This window comes from Pogona vitticeps, chromosome 1 (assembly GCF_051106095.1).
Source record: "Pogona vitticeps strain Pit_001003342236 chromosome 1, PviZW2.1, whole genome shotgun sequence".
NCBI lineage: Eukaryota > Metazoa > Chordata > Lepidosauria > Squamata > Agamidae > Pogona > Pogona vitticeps.
Window position 1 is genome coordinate 108,758,219 of NC_135783.1, and position 22,802 is coordinate 108,781,020.

The 22,802-nt window shown below is 40.4% G+C and overlaps 1 protein-coding gene across 1 annotated transcript; it reads right to left on the reverse strand.

Annotated features, from left to right (window-relative positions):
- Positions 1-163: 163 nt before the first annotated feature.
- Positions 164-19,710, reverse strand: SLC35A1 (solute carrier family 35 member A1). The gene is made up of 8 exons (XM_072998943.2): positions 19,557-19,710; positions 13,750-13,927; positions 10,093-10,252; positions 8,347-8,499; positions 6,389-6,455; positions 4,550-4,726; positions 3,564-3,698; positions 164-2,309 (listed from the first exon to the last, which is right to left on the reverse strand). The coding sequence occupies exons 1-8, from the start codon at positions 19,570-19,572 to the stop codon at positions 2,179-2,181; spliced, it is 1,017 nt and encodes a 338-aa protein (XP_072855044.2). The 5' UTR covers positions 19,573-19,710; the 3' UTR covers positions 164-2,178.
- Between the last annotated feature and the right edge of the window lie 3,092 nt (positions 19,711-22,802).

Consider the following 22,802-nt stretch of genomic DNA (forward strand, 5'->3'; position numbering starts at 1 on the left):
AGGGAGGTGTGTGGCAGCCTCCAGGCCCATTTTTGCAGCCCTGATACTCCCAGTTCAAAAATATGGGGAAAATGTTGTTTTCACTTCCTGGTACTGTCATGGAGTGGTGGCTTTTCAATAAAATGGGTTTCACCACCCCATAACACCCTAATTTTAAAAAAAAAATGACACCAGGAGTGGGTATCTGGGAACATTTCATTCTAATTCCTTCCATATTTTTCCCTCATTTTCAGGACTAATATGGCCCCTGGTGAGTCTTGAAACAGAAAACTGCCCCTAAAGCTCTCTAAAGCTACCCATCCACTTTAGACCCTGGATATAATGGTCCAGCCGGGTAGCTAAGCACATCAGCCCAGCCTACATCATTCTATGTTTCGCAAGCACTTCAGTGTTATTGATATTTCAGAGTGAGCAATACCTGTGAGTCAGTCTGCTAGCCCTGATTTTTTGTTTGTCTGTTTAAAGGAATATGCTGAGATACACTGTTTCATATTTTAAATTCACATAATTATAGCAACTATAGGAATAAAATGGAGCTTGCTTCTGCTGCTAAATACATTTAATTCGGAATAAACACCCATTTTGTTACAAAAAGGACAAGATCTTCTTATGACACGTGTAACTACATACATGGCTAGATGGTTGTCCCCAGATAGCACCTTTAAATAAGAAAGGATATTGAAGCCACCCACACCTGCTCCTTCCTGTGTCTCGGCCTTCCTGTATCTATGATGCCAAGCTTATTGGATGCTGTCCCCCTCGCCTTCTGCTCTCATCTTATGACCTTGGCCTTTGTCCTTGAGATGCCAGTGCTTTTGATACTATCAGGAATGGGACCAGGTAATCTGCCTTGTCCCCTTTCACCGTTCACTGTCTTATGGCTATTTGTCACCATGCTAAAAGGTTTTCTGGCATAACTTCAGGAAATGCAAATGCTTGCTATAAATGTCAAGGTTAGAGCCTTGAGCCTCAGCTTAATCAGATTACTGTGCTCAGAATCCAGGGCATCTTTCCCAATCTTATTTTTTAATTGGTTCACTCTCTCATTCAAAGGCCAACCAACAGAATTACACACTTCTAATTAAAGGCATACACAATTAGTTACTGAAACAAAAACCTCATGTTTTTAAAAGCTGCAAAAGAAGAAAATGAAACATTGTTCCTTCTCTTAAAATGAGAAACTGGAAAAAAATGTATACCGATGCTATATTTAATAAAACAGTCCTCCTTTCCTGCCTAAAGTTACATTTGATCCAAGTTCAAAAGACTCAAATCAAAACAGGACAGAGTGCTAACTTGCACGAAATGTATTTTTACTGCTGAGATGTGCCACAAAAGAGTAGTTATATAAAAACAATATATAAAACCCCTTATCACAATAGAAAATTTCTCTTAAAAGTAGCAGCAGCTAAATTTATCTTCTGGCTGTTGCAAAAAGATGTGACCATGGATTCAACCTATCAAAGTAATAAGAACACAGGCCTTTCAGCTACAACTGTCATCATTTGGACACTATGGCATTCTCTCCCCTTCCCTCCACCCACCCACACCCACACCCACACCCACACCCACACCCACACACCCACCCACACACACACACACACACCTTGGTTTCACTCCAGTGGCAACAACTACTTTACCACAATAGCAGCTCAGCAAAACACTGGATCTTAAAGCTAGAAAAATGCAGAGAAGAATGTGTGGTTCTTTCAGTACAACTATGCAATCAAAATATTTAAGATGTGAAAATCCATTCTATAACTATTATTTCAGGTGCAATGATCAATTTGCAACAGCATATCAAACAGCAGGCATTGCTGTTTTTATGGTCCATCAAAGTGAGTTCCAATGATGTCTTTCTCTTCATTATATATACAATAGAGGCATGTTACTGCACATTCCATTCCTTCATTTTGTTTGGGTAAGCGGGGTCTTCATAGTCCAACACAATGAAAAAAAGACATTACTTTACATGAAACATTTTGCTTCAGTTCCATGAAATATTCATTTTCCAGTGTAAAGCTTCATTCCATTAAATGACCAATTTCATTTTTTAGTCCAAACAGAATAGTCTGCTCAATACAGTTTTGAGACTTTTTTTCAAAGGGAACAGAGAACTCATGTCAAGTCTTCTTAACTTTGATCTCGCTTTTTTTAAATTCTTCATTTTGGCAAATGTCACACATTAATAAGGTTCTCTTTTGACCCTTTTGTTTCTGCTGGCTGAAGCTTTGTCGTGTCTTGTCGAGGCAATCCATACAAATATATTGAAACACATACAAAGAGTGCACCAAGAGAGAAAGTTATGGCTAGAAGGGAAAAAACAAAGTACATGATTTAAAATTCAAACATGACCCATGTTCTAAAGAATTGTAGGCTGAGTTCCTATCTGAAGATTCATTGCTTAGTGACTGCAAGATCAAGCTATTGACTTGCAAGTATGAAACAGCTATTGGTATTTTGTGATGTCATCTCAAACAAAATAACTTTAATTGGACAGAGTTTAATATTCAGCTAAGAATCTAAATACCATAGGATACTAAAGAACATATATGCCTGTATGCAAGAGTTTTTCGGTTTTATTTCTGCTTTAAATAGGAAAAATTACCTGGAACTGCCCATTTTTTTCTTATGAGACAAGATATCCATTTATCCTAGATTCTGAAACTCTACAGCCATTCTAATTTGCACCTGCTGTGGAGGCCTTTCTAAAACTACGCTGGCCTTAGCATTCTTAGTGCATTTAAGACAGAATAAGCAGTAGAAATGGCTCACCCAGATTTATTAGTCACTTCCCTCAAAAAGGACAGTGCTGCCCATTTTAATATATTTTGCTTCATATGTTTTAACATTTAGGTTTCAGAATGTAATAAAGAATCCACAGCTTTCTCTCAATTATCACTATTCCACAGAGCATCATATTTTACTGTTATTGGCTATGTGTCCACCTTCCTTCTCTTATGCAGAACTCTTCAATACAAAACAATAAACAGATGTATCTGTACTGCAGAATCAATAAAATGTTGTTTTTCATTACTTCCCCGCACAGAGCAGTGTGAAAGAAAATAAAACATGTGAAGATCAGGTGGTAGTGAAGGTGGAAATAAATTTTTTAAAAAAGCCCTGTTCGCTTAGAGATTCAGTAACATACCTCTGTGAGGAATTAATTTTTAAATTGAACTAGGATAGTAGAGAAGGAAAAACATTGTTTTGAGCAGCAGTAACTGAAAAATCTAGACTAAGTGTGAAAATAAATACTGTCTTACCTTTCTCAGTAAGAAACCCATTTATTATATCATTCTTCTAAAATCTGTACAGTACTTAGTATCAAATTCCTTTGCCGTATCTGGCAAAATTGGGTGTTGCCAGACTAACCATGTTTATGTTAGTCAGTGAGCTGTTCTCACTAAATTGTAGTGTCATCATAGGGCCAAACCACATTGCAATATAGTGACAATCATTGTTTGAGTTATATACAATGAACAAGTCAACATAACTCCTCTCAAGCCCAGGCATTTCCTTGGGATACCAAGGCGACTTAAACATGCCCAAAAGCAACTTACTTATCTGTAAGCCAAAAAGAACAACGGATGCAACTGTAGAAAGAACAATCGCCGCTGCAGCAGAAAAACCTTTCATAATGTTGTCTGTATATTTAACAACAACAGAAGTGTAAAGGCCTCCGACGCTGGAAAGAACTAGGAAGCAAAATAATCCTTATTAATGAAATGCTAAACATTTTCTGTCCTGTCATAATAAAGAGCAGTTACAATTCTAAACAACAGTTAAGAAAACGCCTTTCATTACATAATTTTTTTTACTGCTGCAGTGTGGGTTACACCAAGCATAAGATCACTGGGCCAAAACTGTACTGCCTTTTGACGCTGCCCACCCAAACTTCCAACAGCACACTGGTCACTATTCCTTTCTAGCAAGCCTATTCTCTTCCTTTTCTTCCTTTCTCTACACAGTCCTGGTTTGCTAAGCAGGATTTAACATACTGCATTTAAGTTCATATCTGTTGCGACTAGTCCCAGGAACAGGCAACACAAATGTCTGAATGCAATTCTTTTTTTTTTTTTAATGTGGGGGGGCCTGGAAGGAGCTTCTCCCCCCCCCCCCAAAATGTGAAGATTGTGAACTCATTCAGGCATCTCCTGGGCAGTGATAGCCCTCTGCCAGACAATCCTTCAGAAGCTTCTAACATGTAGAAGAAATTTTTATATGATGAAATTTAACATTGGAATTGGAATTTGACCCCTGGGCTAAGGAAGCACCACCCCTGAAATTATGGGTTTAATATGAATTGATCAATGCTTCCAGTCTCATATCGAACCAAGTCATATGCCCATGGTCCTAGATTAGTGATTCCAAACCTTCGGTAACCCAGGAGCTCTTGGACTACAACTCCCAGAAGCCTTCATCATTAGATGTGCTGGAGTTGCAGTCATAAAACATCTGCATTACCCAGCGTTGAGAACCACCATCCTAGACAAAAAAAAGGGGTGTGTACGTTGTTTCAATCATTAAGTTACAGCAAAAGACTTACAGATGACAAACCAGACGTAATGGGTATAGCCATAAAAAAAGCCCTTCTCCATTACTTGAACTCCATCAGACATGTAGACACCAGCCAACGTCACCACAATCCCAGAAAGGTACATCTGAATGTTTCTGACCCATAAAGATGTATCTGAACTTTTGAGCACCTTCTCAAAGTATACCCCTGAAAAGAAACAGAAATTAACCTGGTCAAGAGACCAGTCAATCAGGTCAACAATGAAAGAGAGAAAGTTCTTCACATCGGATCTTTCGTGCCTGGACTGTTGAAGACAATGGTGCTGCCATAACTGTTGTATTTTTAGTCAGTGGATAAACCAAGCTAATACACGTAATGGAAAGCAACCTTCCCAACGATTTCAAAGCTAAGAACATGCCCTCTCCTTTAACCTCCCACCACCATTATTCATTAGCCTCTCCTGTAATATATACATTTTTAAAATGAGTAAAAACTGGCATGAACATTTGGGTGCTGAAAGGTTAAGGTAGTAAATACCCCCCTCTTTTTTTTAAACAAAAGGGTAATAAATAAAAATAACAATGATCTCATGCCGTACAAAAAGAAAGTGTTGAGAAGAGTATTCACAAATATATGTTGCAGAATGTATGGACAGTACCAGGTTTACTATTTCAAAATGTTTTAAGATAAAACTCAGGTTGTTTTTCTAAACCCGTGTTTTTTCTGTTTTAGTAAATTAAACCAGGATTCCTCAACATCTGGTCCTCCAAACCTTTTATTTATTTATTTATTTATTTATTTATTTATTTATTTATTTATTTATTTATTTATTTATTTATTTATTTATTTATTTATTTATTTATTTATTTATTTATTTTATATCCTGCCTATCTGGTCTTGTCAGGACCACTTAGATTTCACCTCCTAGAATCCTTGAGCCCTGGCTGGAGCTTTGGGAAGATGAAGTTCAAAACATCTGGAGACCCTAATGCTGAGAGCCACCAAGTGAAACAACGATTCATTGCACACTCTTTTTGTGTTACACGCAGAGCCTACCAGTGCAACCCTGGAGACCACACCACCGCGGCCCTCTTCAGGGGAGGTCCTCCTTCCCCTTTTCCCTCCCTCATCTTGAAAACACGCTGTCAGTCATGAGTACAAGAACTATACTTTGAAGGTGAATGAGAGCACCATCATTTCAGCTGAGTGCAAGAGCTGAAGAATAAGTGGCTTGCCAAATACTAAGAACTGCAATTACCATTAGCATTAGCTAGCTAGCATAACCAGTGATGAGGGCAGTTCAATAATGTCTGGAAAACTATACATTCTTTGTCTCTGTTCTATAGACCAAAAGGCTCCGATGAACAGGAGAAAGCCTTCTTATTTAATTTTGCTGCATGGAAGGCTTGAGGCAACCATCACAAGCATAATGTGAGAGATAAGGGTTATACAAAACCTGCACTGCGATAGTTTGTAGGAAGTGACAGGAGAAATTAACTCCACAAATTTTTCCTAGAGATGGCCATGAAGTGCTGAACTGGTGGTTCCCAGCCCTGCCTCATCTGGCAGATGCCTACTCAGAAGTAGCACCCTGGCTTCCCTGCCCCACCTCCTCCAGGCGCTGCCTCTGAGTGGGGGCCCATCAGAAACACTGAAAAACTTTGTCCAAACAGATGGTTCATGCCCATCTCTAATTCTTCCCACAAAATCCAGAGTGTCTCATGTTACATAGGCAGTGAAGTAAGGAACTGTGCTACAGTACTTCCTAAGCTGCAAATGTAGCCTATGAAAATGCCCTGGATCATCAGGACAGCAATAGTCATAGCTAGGTTGTTGCTGTTTGACAATAACTGTATTGACAACGCTTACCAGCAAATCCTGAACACAAGACAGCAACAGCAATTGCACAAAAGCCAATCAAAGGACTCTGCTCCATCTAAAGAATCAACGAAAATGAGAGTTTTTAATAGCAGTGGCTGCTACAATTTCATAAGCTAAGTAAACACATTAATTTAAAGAGAAACAAGTTTGGGACACTATTGTATCATTTGCCTAAAACTTGGCTTCAGGATGGATTTGATTTAAATCAAATTGATCTAAACCACAATTCAAATCATGACTCAAATTTTAAAAATGCATTTTTAAATTATTTAAATAAATTGACTTTTGAAATTTAAATCATGATTTATATCAATTTGATTTTTTTTAAAAAAAATCATTGATTTTTATCCACTTTGCTTGGTTTGCTATGTATTCATTTCTTTGGGAAAGGAGGACAGCAGTCAAATGCATAATTATTCTGGATATAACTGAAATATCAAAAGAATTATCATTATATAGATTTTCTTCACTTGTGTGATTCCTCTTTTAACAAAAACGTCTTTTTACATTGTACATTCTTGTCACTAAACATGCATCTTTCAAAACAACCAACCAATGAAGGGCTGTTTATGATTTACAGAAGAGGTGAAAAAAATTGGTAAGTAACACATGACAACACTCCAAATAAAAGCTACATTTGGAGGAAGCTTCATGAAAAGCTTCGTTAGCAGGAACAGTTGGCAGAGAAGCAATTATAGTCACCATATTTGATCAGAATGTCCTGTATCAGTGATAACACATCAAAGCTCCCAAGGATTTTCGAACTATTCACAACCCACCTTTAAGATCCCTCAGTATTTGTAGACAACTCTATTTTATATGGATTGAAAAATCTAATTGAAACTGTCATCTTCGGTCAGACAGGACTAGGCAACTCTGCACCTTCCATCAATCCTCACCACTGGTTATTCCAAGCAGGGCTGATGTTCTAATAGCACCTCCTCCCCTTTACAAAAACATTTGTTTTAGAGGGAAGGTTCAAGGCGAATTTTGGATAACCCCTGGAAAGACAGGGGTTGCCCAAATAAAATAAGAAACAAGGCCAATTAAGTTCCGAAAACTTCATTCTCAAGTTCACAATTTCAGCCTAAATTTAGCAAATCTGTTTTAGAATGAGACAGAGAAGGCTTGTATGTGAAATCCACAGAAGCTGGCCCACCAGTTTAGGGATTTCTGGCTCTTATTTTCATTTTTTTCCAGCTTTGAACTGTACAGCAGATGTACTTCTCTTTTATCAAAGAACAAGGTCATGGATGGGTTGAAACCAATGACATCATTGTCACCATCACCAGGCTCTTAATTTGTTTAAAGTTGCTCTCATATATAACCTGAGAAATCCTTACAGAATTGTATTAAATAACGCAGCTGCCTAAGGCCCTCCAGTTAACCTGATATGAAAATAAGAACTGAACTAGAAACAGCCTGGTTCATCGCTCAGTCAGTTGCAGTCTGGCCTAGGAGAAGACAGATCAGTACTGACTGATGAGTTTCTAACTGTTTAACAATTGCAATTAAAACAAGAATCAGCACTACAACCCCTCTTCCCTTAGAATACACAGCTTAACTGGGGGGGGGGGAGGAAGAGGGTTGTTTATCTGACCAGGCATGGCCTTTGATGTAGCACAACAATGAGATCAGTTAAGTTTGGGATAATAAAATCAAAATAAAAGCAAAATAAAATTCCTGGATTTGGAACATATATATTGTTTCCATCATCTCTATACAGTAAGAATATATATCTTTACACCCAAGTAACATTTTGGATTCTGGAAAATATGAATCGAGAAAGGTTCTCTCAACAGTAAGCCGCCTAGAGTGGTCCGGTGGGCCAGATAGGCGGGGTATAAATAAAATAAAATAAAATAAAATAAAATAAAATAAATAAATAAATAAATAAATAAATAAATAAATAAATAAATAAATAATAATAAAAAAATAAGTCTTACCTGGACTTTTGTGGCCTGAGCAGGCTTCCACTGAACAAGTGTGACCCCACCACACAACATGAAGACTGAGAACCACTGCAGTTTACTGAGGGAGCGGTTGAGCATCAAGACTGTACATAAGGCTGTGCATGGGATCTTCAATTGATAGGTCACCTGGAAAGCCAGATAAGAGGGACAAGATTCACTGCAAAAGACGACAATGCAGGGGAAAGAGGAAAGTTGTAAGAGAACAGGAAGACTGAATCTGAGATGGATTGACTTACCATCACTTTCTGTTTATAAGACAACCCAATGTATAAGACGACACCCCCCCTTTTCTAACCCCAAATTAGAAAATTTGATCCCTGCTTTTCCCTTCCTTTCACCAAGCCACAGAGCTTAACAAAAGGAGGGAAAAGCCAGGATCAAAGGGCTCCCTTTGACCCCCGCTTTTCCTTGCCTTTTGCCAAGCGATGAGGCTTAGCAAAAAAGAAGGGAAGGCTCCCTTCAGGTAGAGGCTGCACAATCGCAGTCCTTTGATCCTGAAGCCCTTTCATGGGGCTTACAAACTTCTTAAAACAGTTTTTAAAAAAAAGTCAGAGAGAGAGAGAGATAAAGCTACAGTCAGCTTTTAAAAAGCTCCAATAACAAACCCCACTGTAAAGTCACTAAAATGAAGTAAATATATTAAAAACCAACATAATTAAAACAACACAGGGCATATTAGACATCACAAACCAGTCTAAAATATGTGTTTTATCAGCAGAGTGGAAACAGATCAGAAGGGAGTGTATTCCATAGTCTGGGAGCCACCCAGGTCATGGCCTGCCCCTGCGTGCCTGTTAGGTTGGACCTCTGAAACTGTTGATATTTTTAAGATGGCCTCTCCTGAAGAGCTTAAAAGTCTGGACCGTCTCAGAACAAGACCAGAGGTGCCTTGGACAGCCCAAGTCCCAAGCCATGTACGGCTTTAAAGGTCAAGATCAAAACCTTGAATTGGGCCTGGTAAGAAACTTGTAAGTGCAGGTCTTTCGGGATCAAAATCATACAATCATGATATCTTGTAATCATTAGCAAACTAGATACTGGTTGTTGTGGGTTTTTCGGGCTTCTTGGCCGTGTTCTGAAAGTGGTTCTTCCTAACGTTTCGCCAGTCTCTGTGGACGGCATCTTCAGAGGACAGCAAACAGTTTGCTGTCCTCTGAAGATGCCGGCCACAGAGACTGGCGAAACGTTAGGAAGAACCACTTTCAGAACACGGCCAAGAAGCCCGAAAAACCCACAACAACCATTAGATACCGGCCGTGAAAGCCTTCACCAAAACTAGATACTGCATGTTGCACCCACTGAAGATCCAGGATCCTCTTCAAAAGATAGACCACATGGTAGTAGTCAGGGGACAGTGTAACTAAGATATGGGTGACTGTTGCTAAGTCACAAGGGAATTTGTGAAAGTTTGTTGCTGGTGCACTAAGTGGAATTGTGCAAAAGCATCACCCACTCCTACTCAGATGGGTGCAGAGTCAACAAGCCAGGGTGGATAAAAATCAAAGTTTTTTTTAAAAAAAACACATTGATTTACATCATGATTAAATTAAAATTTTGATTTAAAAAAAATTCAAGTCATGAAAAAAATCCCATTGTACATTCAATTAGCAAAAGCAGTTCCATATGTGTTATACGTGATACTGCAGTTTGATATCGGATGATGAGCATACATCTAGTATCTAACATGTAAGCAAATAGTTTTTTGATATCAGCAATTACCTGGTAAACAGCTGCATCCAAATTGCTAAGAGCCAGGAAGGCCATGTTATTCTGAATGGCATACACAAGGGATGGGACACTTAATTTGAGTAGTTCTTTAGGACTGCCCAAAACATTTTCTCTCAAAGATGTCAATAATCTTCCTAGACTTCCAGTCTCTCTGAGGGGTGGGAGGGAATAAAATACAAAAGAAACGTTTAAGGACAAATATTAATACAGCTAATTAATAACAAGCAACATACTGAATTATTCAGAAACAGTGACATGGGGGGGGGCAAAAACTCATAACATTCCAAGAGTTGACCGACCCAAGCTGCAAGGCAACACAGTCGGTGTGCTAACACACACTCCATGCCTTTCTTGATACTCAGGCAGGAATGGCGAAGCTCAGACTCTGCATCCAAGACCTCCTAGGGTTCCTCACATGGCACCACCCTCCTTCCTCAGGACACCATCTTTTGGGGGGGGGGCTTAATTCGTGGCATTAAGAGTTTCAAGCTGAAATACACCAGCATTTTTGGTCTAGCAGCCCCCTCCCCTCGATTATGGTCCCTGGGAAATTCTCTGAGACTGAATTTGGCCCTTGGACTGAAATAAGGTTTCCCCCCCCCCCAACCCACCCACTTTGAGCTGAAGGGAAAGCAGAACCCACAGAGGAAAGGGAGCATTAGTTTTGCTGAGTCAGGCTTTAATTCCCATTCTTCCCTCAGCAACAGGCCATTCCACTGCCCCCTCAGGAGCTGTTTGGGTCACCCGGAGGGTGATGGAAGACAGTCATTCCAAGGGACAGGACTGGAACAAAGATCAAGCCGTTGTGTCTGTTTTTCAACTCTCTGTAAACACTACAGCAAGAAATAACTTTCTGTAAAGTGATATACTGGTGGAGTGGGGTAACTTTGGCAGTGTAAATGATGTACTTCACTGTATTTATTCATTTTTGGTAGCTCTGCCTACCAAACTGACTCTGTACTGTACAGAGTTGGTGGTGCCATAAAGCCAACTGAAAAATGTGGAGGAGTAAGGGAGTTGTAAAAGCAACTTAGAAAAATATTCTAAGACTTAGAAACTGTACAGTATTCCCAGAACTTTATCAGCCTTGCAGTTAAAAGCCTTGGAAACGGAGTGAAGAAAGAATAACTGTTTTTTTGGTTTTTGTTTTTTTGTTTGTTTCTTGAGGTGGTGGTGGGAAGAGCCAACCTGCTGATAGGTCAAAAAATGAAATAAATCAAAGCCACAATTAACCCATGACTGTGGTAGGGCTGATAATTGTTACATAATTGTTTGATAAGTATGACAAAATCACACATAATCTTAAAAGCATGGAGGTGTCTTGAGTTCACTATTACTTCTTTTATGATACATTGGCAAAACTCTGGATACAAATCTATCACTGTTACATAACATGTTATTTCAGAAGCACTGACTTATCATCCATTCGTTCCCCCTTGTATTTGGAAATTAGTTGGTCATTCCAAGTGTTTTTAGTTGTCCTTCATGTTAATTTTCTATAGTTTTTTTTCTAAGACAAGGTTGATGCCACATAACAGGTACATGGGAGACTTCTTAACCAACCAATCAACTTCCAGAGACAGAAGGAAGCAATTCTAAATCTAATAAGAAATGTTCTTCCTACTACTGAAACATCAAACTTTAGGACATGCAGGAATCGGAAAGGCCAGCAATGTGTACATTTTTCAAAAGATGGAATTCAGGTATTGCTATCAGAAACCTATGGACATGTTGCTAATAACAGATATGCAACAGGAACAAAAGAAGATGGTATTTCAATCACAGTAATTCCTAAATTTGGAAACTAGCCACTCATTAATTTTACACTGTGCTTGGCAGCCTGTCTTTAACCATTTTAAGTGAAACAACCCAAAGGTTAGCCAGAGAACTGCTGGATAGCTGGTAGCTCAATATGTCTGGGCAGAACTAAAATGCTGTAGCTCGGCAGCTTAGGTCTCTGGCTGAGGATTCTGATGTTGGGAGTTCAGTTCCTCACCATGTCTCCTTGAGAGAGGCTGGACACAATGACCCATAGCGTCCCTTCCAGCTTAACAGTTCAAAGATTATTATGGTAATTTGATTCACATAAACAGCTACGTTCTAGGACTGTTTCTTTGTCCAAGCATTCCGACATATGCAACTTCAACAAGTGTGCAGAGCTCTTCTAAAAACTGGGTTCAATGAGGAACTCTAATTCACTTGAAGGAAGTGAACTTCATGCCAGAATCAAAATTTAAGTGATCTTTAGAATCAGGCATCCAAAGACTGAAATGTAAGCTTGACAGAATGTATGGATAACTAGTGTTCACACTGAAATGTATACACCAACAGGTCAATGGACTTGTGATACATCTCCATGATTTCCCCAAAAGGTTGACTGCCATTCTGAACACTGGCATTATGACAGCCGACTGTATTTCTGTCTTTGGACAAAATGGGCCCTGTCAACAAGGAAAATAAAAAACAATGAACTACTGCTATTTCTGAGACCTGTGCAAGCTGTTTCAGCAGAAAGCACGAGAAAAGATATTTGGCCTCAAACCTGCTGGGTATTTTAAAAGGACTTCAGTTCTAATTGTGAAAGCCTTGTGCTCTATACTCACTCAAGGTTTCTAGAGGCCAGCCTAATGTCAAGTATAACACCAGAAAGGTTAATGAAAAGATAAATAAATAAAGACTGTAGCTGTTGTAGAGACAGTCTCAATACTTCATGCGTTCACCACTAGAGCAAGTCATGTGCAAAATAATTCATTTAAATCGTTATCTACCCCAATTCAAAGCACAAAATGGATCTTGTAAAGGAAGCACACCATAACATGCCATCGGTTCATGGTTTATCCCACTGGTTCTTAACCTTTGTTACTCAGATGTTTTTGGACTGCAACTCCCAGAAGCCTTCACCATCAGCTCTGCTGGCTGGGGTTTTTGGGAGTTGCAGTTCAAAAACACCTGAGTAACAAAGGTTAAGAACCAGTGGTTTATCCTACCATTAATTAGGATGGAATAAAAGATTTGGAATACCATTAAAAAGGCAAAACAAGCAAACAGCCAATTGATATATTATACCAACTTGAAACCACTTGAGTCGTTTTTATGTGGGGTATTTTAAGGTAGCCATAGGTGCCCTCTAATTCAAAAAAAGGATAAGGTATACTATGAATGTGGTGAGCACAACAATTCTACATTGGCTCCTTTCAATCCTTACATGGCACCTCAGTGAGAACTCAAAGCCAACAAAATCAATTTAAAAATAAAACAAAAATGCCACTTTTAGTCATTATTCTTCAACCACGCCCATACCAACCCAATTAATGTCATGCCAAGATTCTCCTCGTAATTTATATTGACATTTCTGAACTCGATCCAAAGCAATGAAAATGAACTTGCTAATTGGCACCTACATTTTTGAGTTATGCAAAGGAGAGACCTGGAAAAGGAAGTAAAACATGCATGTTTTCACTTGCTCTGAAACTAATCTTTCAGAGAAGGAGCAGCCATTGGAAAAAAATCTAATAAATACCATCTAGGCAAGAACCACATAAGACAACCCAAACCTTTGTTTTTTAAAAAATAGAACAAAATGAAACAAAAAAAAAGACCCCGAGGAAAATATGCTATTCCAGTATACTCACCAACACTCACACTTACTTTGCTAAAATGCCCAAGCTTAGGAATAATTTGATAACTTCTGTAACGCAAACAGCTGTTGTTGAAAAGTACAGAACTGTTCCTGTTGTTCTTGTGTATCGCAAGGCTACTGTATACGTTGCTGCCACCAAGGTCATCACTGTCAAGCAGTACAACTTAAAAAGTAAACTGACATTTTCTGAAAAACAGAAGCATTGCTCCATGAGAGAGATCAGAGGCAAACCACTGGGCATCACAGACAGAAGTAACACCAACACAGGCCCATCTTATTTTAGAAATCCAAGGTGCTGAAGCAGGAGACTTCAACTTGCATGGCAAACTTGCTATAGAGACACCCACTGTTAGTTGTTATTTTAAAAAAATTTCGGAAATAACCACAATGGGAAGCATGTGGTAGCAAATCTATGAAACTATGTAACATCGGGGCGGTATATAAGTCCAATAAATAAATAAATAAATAAATAAATAAATAAATAAATCTACTTGGTTTGCCACTGTGGTCTTGCTGAGCCATCTTTGCATTAATGCTGTGTCAACAGCTTCTCTAACTGGTGTTAAGATGCCATCTGGGGGACTCAGCATATTCTCTTTACTTAAAAAAAATCAGGGCATTTCATAGAATCATAGAGAAGTGAACTTGGAAGGGGCCTACAAGGCTATCAAGTCCAACCCCCTGTTCAATGCAGGAATACAATGAAAGCATATCTGCCAGGTGATTATCTAAGTTTTTCTTGAATGCCTCCAGTGTTGGAGCACTCACCAACTCCCAAGGTAACTGGTTCCACTGTCGTACTGCTCTAATAGTTAGGAAGTTTTCCCTGACATTCAACTGAAATCTGCCTTCCTTTAACTTGAGCCCATTGTTGCATGTTCTGTACTCTGGGATGATCGAGAAAAGATGCTGCCCCTCCTCCATATGACAGCCTTTCAAGTATTTGAAAACTGCTATCATACCACCCCTCAGTCTTCTTTCTATAGCTTACTGGTACATCTACCCTGTACACAGGTGGTATTGCTGATCCTTTAGCACTCTGATCTCCAACCTTGGGTGACCCAAGTGTTCTTAGACTGCAATTCCCAGATGCCTTCACCAACTGCTGAACAGTGTAGAGTCAGGGGTCAAAAGGACCTTTGTATGGGTGGATGAAACTCAGCATCTAAGCTTTGGTGCTTTTAGACAGATAGCTGTGAGCATAACCAGTAAAAAAACCACTACGCAACTATTCCATCTTTCCATCCTTAACCGGGGGGGGGGGGGGGGAACATAAGTACCACCATAAAACCAAAGAAGGGTAACCAGTGGAAGATGGTATCCTCTAATCATATGACACTTATAACATTCTGTGAATGAGGCAGAGCAATTGCATGCTGAGGGCATCATCTGAAAACACCAATAGTCTCCACTGTCCTGTTAGACACAGAATTTTTTTCAGAACATATTTGCACCCACAATTTCACTTGAAAAGAAAAACCAGCAGAAATCTGTGGAATTATTTGCATTTTCTGCTATTCAGATCAATGTGCAATAAGCTACTAAGCAAAAAACAAGATGGCAGTATCATCTAATTTTAATAACAATGTCTAGCAGGGTAGCTGTGTTAGTCTATTACAGTGGCACTCTAAAGACTAGCAAGTCTTATTTGCATAAATGTTCATGGATTGCATATGTGAAAGATTGTGCGAAATAACATGCATTATTCTTTAAGAATCATTGGCTTAAATCCAGTAGTAAGTCAAAATTAGAATAGGCCCATTGAATCAATGGAACTTACATTTAAGTGTTGACTCCACCAAATTCTCACCGATACAATGGATATGTTCTAGTTGTAACTTACTACTGGATTTCAGTCTTTGTTGCTTTAAATAAGAATGTGTATCAAAAGAGAAGTTATGAAATCTCTAGCCATGAAGAAAGATGTCATTATATCTGATTGCTTGACTGTTTTATTTATAAATAGCTATATATTCCTATATTTACTCAACATGGTATGCCCAAGAGACTAGAATCATTATACCAGCCGCCTGATATAACTTGCCAAATTCTATTCTATTCATATCTTTATTCTTTTATGAATGACAGTTACACCTTTGAGTAAACACTGCTGTAAGGTACTACACCAAACTGTTGTAATCACATAAACTAAACACACGCTTGTAGCAAAATTTCATTCACTCCAGTATAATCAGACTAAATGAAAGCAACCAAAAGATCTACAAAAGACTCAAGGATCTTCGGGTTCTTCCAGACAGATCACCCTGAGCTCTTGAAAATCATTGCTTTTGCATTGTGAATTACAAGTGGAATGGCCATTCTGCATGTTCTGTATCTTCATGTTACAGTTTTCCATGTGTTCAAATTGTGACACTATTTTCTATATGCAACACTACCCTTATCAGTACTCCTCCACCACTTTTGAAAGGCATGGTTCTACTTTGGACATCTGAAATGCTCAGCATGCATTAACTATGCCCCTTTCAATAGATGCTTTTATCACCTCTTAACTTTTTTAAAGCTCTTTTAAAAGTAATACCAAAAAACCTTTTAGGCATTTTTTTAAAAGTGTAAAATATAGTAAAATACTGGGTAAACAAAAATATAATGATATACAGTTTTGAAAATGATGCCACAAAAGCTAGTAAAAGCAAAACTGGGGGTGCCTCTTTCCATTTACCGTCATTTTAGAAAGGAAGTATTAAGAAAACTCTTTCACTGAATATTCTTTTCTTTTAAAAAGAGAAGCATTATAGAGTTACGTTATATTACACCAAAATATTTTTCTACAGAAGTAGCATTGTATAGGTACTACATTTATTTCTAAACTTCAAAATTCATTTTAAAACTACTTTCCCAGTCACTGGCAGTACAAGATTGAAAGATATATACAACAATATTTAAACGAAAACAGATCACCTTATTAAGACAACTGTGTTAAAAGCTATTTAATAATCACATCATTTATAAAAGTGCAGCACACACTCCTCCATCAAAAATCCTTTCCTCAGAAGCCAGTTGGTTGCTAGAAGCTGGCCTGAATAAAATGGTGTTTGCTTGCCAGCAGAAGCACAACACTGAAGTCTAGCCATTGAAGTCCACAGTATGCAATCAGCTCTCAAGGCAACTTTTGGTGGCATCCCTACATGGTATAGGTCACTGTTCCCATCAAAAATGCACCCCTAAAAAGAGGTCAGTAAAGGAATCTATACTTATGAATTGCCTTCTTTCTTTAAAAATTCTAGACACTTAGCAAGAAAAAAGAAAACACCAGAAATAGGACTGCAAGTGGAGGACAGTATTTTATGGATATCCCCATGCCAGATATGAATGAATATTCTACGGTGATTGATAATTGTAGCCCTTTAAAATACAAAGACAAAGTGCTGAGGTGAAGTTTTGTATAGTCCAAATCTGCCACCACAGCAGACTGGCCTCAACAATCTATATGTTCATATAAGTATTCCATAAGCAAAAGAATGTGTTTGTTGCTTAAAACAAAAATACAAATTTATAGCAGACATATGGAGTCAGATACTGTACATTCGTCAGATTTTAGATTATCAAAATACTTGAAATGGCCATTCACATGTTGTAAAGCATCTCTCTCACACATGCAATGTTTACATGAGAAGATAACACACTGCCTTCATGTGCATATATTTTATTACAACTTAATCAATATTTCTGTCTGATATGGGCAATTCCAAAAAGACAGGGTTTTTTAACAGAGGACTTAACAGCCTGAAAGAAAAAAATGCTGGCCACAACTGAGGTGGGTGAAAGAAATCAACCTTCTTCAATGTGGTGCCTTTCAGATGTACTGGACTACAACTACAGGCAACCCTAGTGGATGGGAGTTGTAGCCCAGTGCATGTGAAAGCTAAACAGTCTCAGCAATCCTAGTTGTGGTGCCCAAGTCTCCCTAAAGAAAGGTTAGCACTCGGTCAGAGAGTTTGACAGGCCTCTTACCTACTACCTTTGTGCTGGGGCAAGTCCCAAGACCTCAGCAGTATGTAGCATAAGCTCTTTGAACAAGTCTGACCTTAAAAGAACACTTTACTTTTACCCAGTACTTTGCAAGTACAGACACATGGGCTTTGTGATTCCTTAGAACTCACAACAGCTCAGTTAGATAGATAGTTTATGGCCCTCTCCACTCCCTGGATTTAGCCAGACCCTGCTGTTCAAGAGACCAGTCCTTTTGTAAGAATTTTTATAATTTATTTTTATTAGAAAAATAGAGTTTCTTAGAATCAGTTTATATTGCACAAACTTTAGCATAAAGAACATATTCAAAGATCACTACAGTTAAATAAAACAACTAATCCCTATTAAAATAATAAACACTACTAAGCTGAGCTAAGGTGGGCTAACCGCACCTCCTTCTTTCTCTACTTATATCCTCGAATCTCAGAACAAAACTGGATCTCCTTCCTCTTTCACATAACCCATCATCCATTTTCTACATTCTTTAACTCCTCCCTTCTTCTCGACACTTCATGGCTGTTAACCAATTAGCCTCAAGGGGCTGTAAAACCTTCCTCCTCCCTTAATTCCCTTTAAATTCCAATTGGCTTGGAATGTTGAGTCTTCCAGGGCCCCTTGATTTGACCTTCAGCTCTATTTCGAACCATGCTGTACCGATCTTTAGAAAAACACTCTCAAAGCACTTAGAAAAACACATTCCAATGTCTCTCAAATATCTTCACACAGAACCTGTCTGACTCCAGCTTACATTTCTCTGACTACATATCCATACTACTTCAACTCAATGACACTAGCAAATGCACAGCAACACCAAAACAAACATTCAAAGCAGTTAAGGCACAACCAACCATTTAAAAACACCACTAAGGCAGCCAGTCACTAAGGAGAAGCTTGCCTGAAGGGAAAAGTCTTTGCCTGCTTGCCCAAGGACAGCAAAGGTGGGGCCAACCTGGCCTCCTGTGGGAGGGGGTTCCAGAGCTTGGGAGCAACAACAGAGAACACCCTCTTGCATGTCCCCACCAAGTGTACCTGCGAGGGTGGTGGGACTGAGAGAAAGGCCTCTCCTGGTGATCTTAACATCCAGGCAGGCTCATAGAGAGAGATGCAGTCCTTGAGACAGCTTGGCTTTCTAGGCTGGGAGCAACACTTTGAATTGTACATGGAAATCAGCAACCGGTGGCCTTGTAACGGGGGGGGGGGGGGGGGGGAGAATCCTTGTGACCAGTCCCAGTGAGCAATGTGCATGCTGCCTTTTGCACCCACTGACGTTTCCAGAGGAGGCTGCCCCAGGTAGAGTTCATTACAGTAGTCCAACCAGGATGTAAGGAAGGGATGTGCCACCGTGGCCAGCTCAGATCTCTCCAGGGCACTCCTTTCAGTTGTGCAAACTGCACCCTCTATCCTACCTGACAAAAGAAGATACTGTACAGGGGACAGACGACCTGTCCACATCGCTGCCACAGGCCGGCAGCGGCTGCCCAGAAGCTGCCCCATCTCAGTCAGCCCCGTGAGGCTTGTGTGCCCCATCGGGGCTTCCTAATCGGAAAGCCCACCACCTCCTGATTGTCCCCAAGACTGCCAGGCAGGGCTCAATAGCAGACGGAGGAGCTCTGCAGAATTCCCCCTTTACTCCCTCCCCAACACGGAGCAACGTGGGGGCGCCCAGCAATAGCCCTCCATGAAGCGGACTGTTCCATTTTCACACGACAGGCAATTCGGGCGGGAGGTGAGCGGGTCCCTTCCAGCTTGCAGCCCGGCGAGCGGCGGGTGGACATGAGGCAGGGACGGGGATGAGCCCCCCCCCCCCAGGGTCTCTCCCGCTTACCTTTCGGGGGCGCCATGGCTCCCGGAGAGGAAAGAATCAGCTGGAGGACATGGAAGCCCCGCCCGCCTCGCGAACCCTCCCCTTGCAATACCGAGAGCGGCACTGGGTGGCTAGAACGGCCAGCACCCGGGATGCCGCCACGCTCTCCGGAATAACTCCATTCCGTCTGCCGGAAGCAAAATACCGTCGAAGGTGCCCCTAGATTTACGATAAATAGAACACGATGTACCTCACCTGGAGAATAATGCTCCCGTCCTGTGCTCTTCCATACTAATCGGACAGAATGTATAACGTTCGCATGTTTCAGAACTCTGCAAAATCATGTCTTCAACACAAAATAAGGGCCAAATAAGAAACAGTGAGACCCTTTGCTTCTCCCCTAAAAGGCACTCATTTTAATGAACATTTTTTAAGGGAAGCCTTCAGTCCTCTCCCAAGGAGGAGGGAAAAACCTGAAAGAACCAGGAAGTGCCGGATCACCGTGAAACAAAGAGTCGATCTTCATTGTTAATCTCTATGGAACCCTCGTGCAAAAGAGGCGGGAAATGGATTTGGTCTTTCGGAATGGAAGGGAACAAAGGGGGAAATTGTATCTATTAGTCATTCCATTTTTTTGACGGGAGATGTTTCAATTGTTTTGACATTATGACAGTTTCATAGAGTGAGGGAGAAGGAATCTGCGCTTTAAGGCAGTCATTTTGTTGCTTACCTTGATTTGGGATTTTCCCCCGCCGCACTCACCCACATCCATGGACTAGCACAGCTAATTATGTTTTTTCTCACTCAAATGGTAATAAATGAGCACTTTCATTGGTGAAGTTCAGGATTCTGAATTACAAACATCAAGAACAGAAAATAGGAGACAGACTAGTACATGGTCATTCTAAAATATGCCGTCCCCATTTTTCAAAATACTGTATAAATAATTAAATACCCATATACTAAATCACAGAAAACTGGCCACAGTCCCCTCCTTCCCTATTGCAACTGAGATAAGGAGTAAAGGTATGTGGTTTAGGTTGCAGTATGGAGAGATGTGAAAGCTGGACAATGAAGAAAGCTAACAAAAAATTATTTGAAATGTAGTGTAGGAAATTTTGTTTATGGTGCCAGTGGGTACTACATCAAATCAAGCATGAGTTTTTTGAACAAGTGGCCAAACTGAGGCTATAGTACTTTGGGCACATTGTAAACCTCCCCCCGCCCCCACTTGGGTTTTTGATGGATTTCAAGTACTCGCAAATGATTTACTGGTCCCTATCTTGGGTAGTTTGTTTTCGTTTAGTCGTCTAGTCGTGTCCGACTCTTCGTGACCCCATGGACCAGAGCACGCCAGGCCCTCCTATCTTCCACTGCCTCCCGGAGTTGTGTCAAATTCATGTTGGTTGCTTCGCAGACACTGTCCAGCCATCTCATCCTCGGTCGTCCCCTTCTCCTCTTGCCATCACACCTTCCTAACATCAAGGTTTTTTCCAAGGACTCTTTTCTTCTCATGAGATGGCCAAAGTACTGGAGCCTCAGCTTCAGGATCTGTCCTTCCAGTGAGCACTCAGGGTTGAGTTCCTTTAGAATGGATAGGTTTGTTCTCCTTGCAGTCCAGGGGGCTCTCAAGAGTCTCCTCCAGCACCACAATTCAAATGCATCAATTCTTCGGCGGTCTGCTTTCTTTATGGTCCAGCTCTCACTTCCATACATCACAACAGGAAAAACCATAGCTTTGACTATTTGGACTTTCGTTGGCAAGGTGATGTCTTTGCTTTTTAAGATGCTGTCAAGATTTGTCATTGCTTTCCTCCCAAGAAGCAGGTGTCTTTTAATTTCGTGGCTGCTGTCTCCATCTGCAGTGATCATGGAGCCCAGGAAGATAAAATCTGACACTGCCTCCATATCTTCCCCTTCTATTTCCCAGGAGGTGATGGGACCAGGGGCCATTATCTTAGTTTTTTTGATGTTGAGTTTCAGACCGTTTTTTGCACTCTCCTCTTTCACCCTCATTACAAGGTTCTTTAATTCCTCCTCACTTTCTGCCATCAGAGTGGTATCATCTGTATATCGGAGGTTGTTGATATTTCTTCCGGCAATCTTAAATCCGGCTTGGGATTCCTCCAGTCCAGCCTTCCTTGGATAGTACTCTGGGATATGTAGCTTGTCCAAGGAAGGCAGCACAGATAGTAGAGCACTTTACCCCATCACACTCCAGACCAGCCCCTCTGCTGGGCAGCATAATGGAGATTTGAATTCCTGGGCCCTGGTACTCCAGCCCAGTGAGCAATAGTCAGAAATCAATCTTGTTGAGTTGGGATGGTTTTTATTCCCAAGGAAATGGGCATAGGATTGCAACACTCATACTCCTCTTGCAGGGGATGGGAGGCGAAAATTCAGGGACTGAGTCTGAATGTTAGTGCTCATGCACTTCAATTGTATGTAGTCATATTGGTGCTTTAAAGCAGTAGTCCCCAACCTTGGACCTCTAGAGGTTGTCAGACTATAACTCTCAGAAGCCTTCACCACTTCTGCTGGCCAGGATTTCTGGGAGCTGAAGTCCAAGAACATCTGGAGGCCCAAGGTTGGGGACCCCTGCTTTGAAGTACTCTGTCTGAGTTATCTAGCATCTTGCACTCTTGTTCCTTTCCCCTGCTGACTGCTCTGGCTTCAGGGTTCCCAGTCCCTCTCATGGTCAGTCAGTCCATTCTTGGGCTCTGGGTGGAAGTGCCATGGCCTACCCACAGGGGTATCCTGACCTCTGGCCCCTCCACAGACGACCATAATTACCCCTGTAGACTGCATCTTGGATAAGCTATTCACCCACCTCCTGCCAGTTGTGCACATGAATTCACACAAGCACAATCTATGCTTTCCCTTTGAGACAGGAAGAATGAAAAAGGAATTGCAATACCTGCAAGTCACCTCAGGTAGTCTAAAACCTCCATGCAGGATAAGTGTGTGTGTGTATGTGTATATAAAGGAAGAAGGCAGTCCAAGCAAATACAAAAAAGCTCTCATTTTCCATTGCTGCTTGTGAACAAATACAGTGGTGCCTCGCTTAACGAGTGCCTCGTTTAGCGATGAATTCGCATAACGATGTGTTTTTTTAGAAAATAATAAGCACCGTATAACGATGTTTCCTATGGGCGATTTTCGCTTAGCGAAGTTTGGGACCATGCTTCGCATAACGAATGCGATTTTAGGTCCCCTGCTTCACTTAACGATGTTTTTTTTTTCAATTTAAAAAGTGTCTTAGAAGGG

Bases quoted from the DNA above. Each gene is read 5' to 3' on its own strand.
- SLC35A1 (XM_072998943.2), bottom strand. The intron at 3,699-4,549 runs GTAAGTCTTTTG...TTTGCTTCCTAG, and splicing joins TTACGTCTGGTTTGTCATCT to TTCTTTCCAGCGTCGGAGGC. The intron at 2,310-3,563 runs GTAAGTTGCTTT...TTTCCCTTCTAG, and splicing joins TCTTTTTGGCTTACAGATAA to CCATAACTTTCTCTCTTGGT.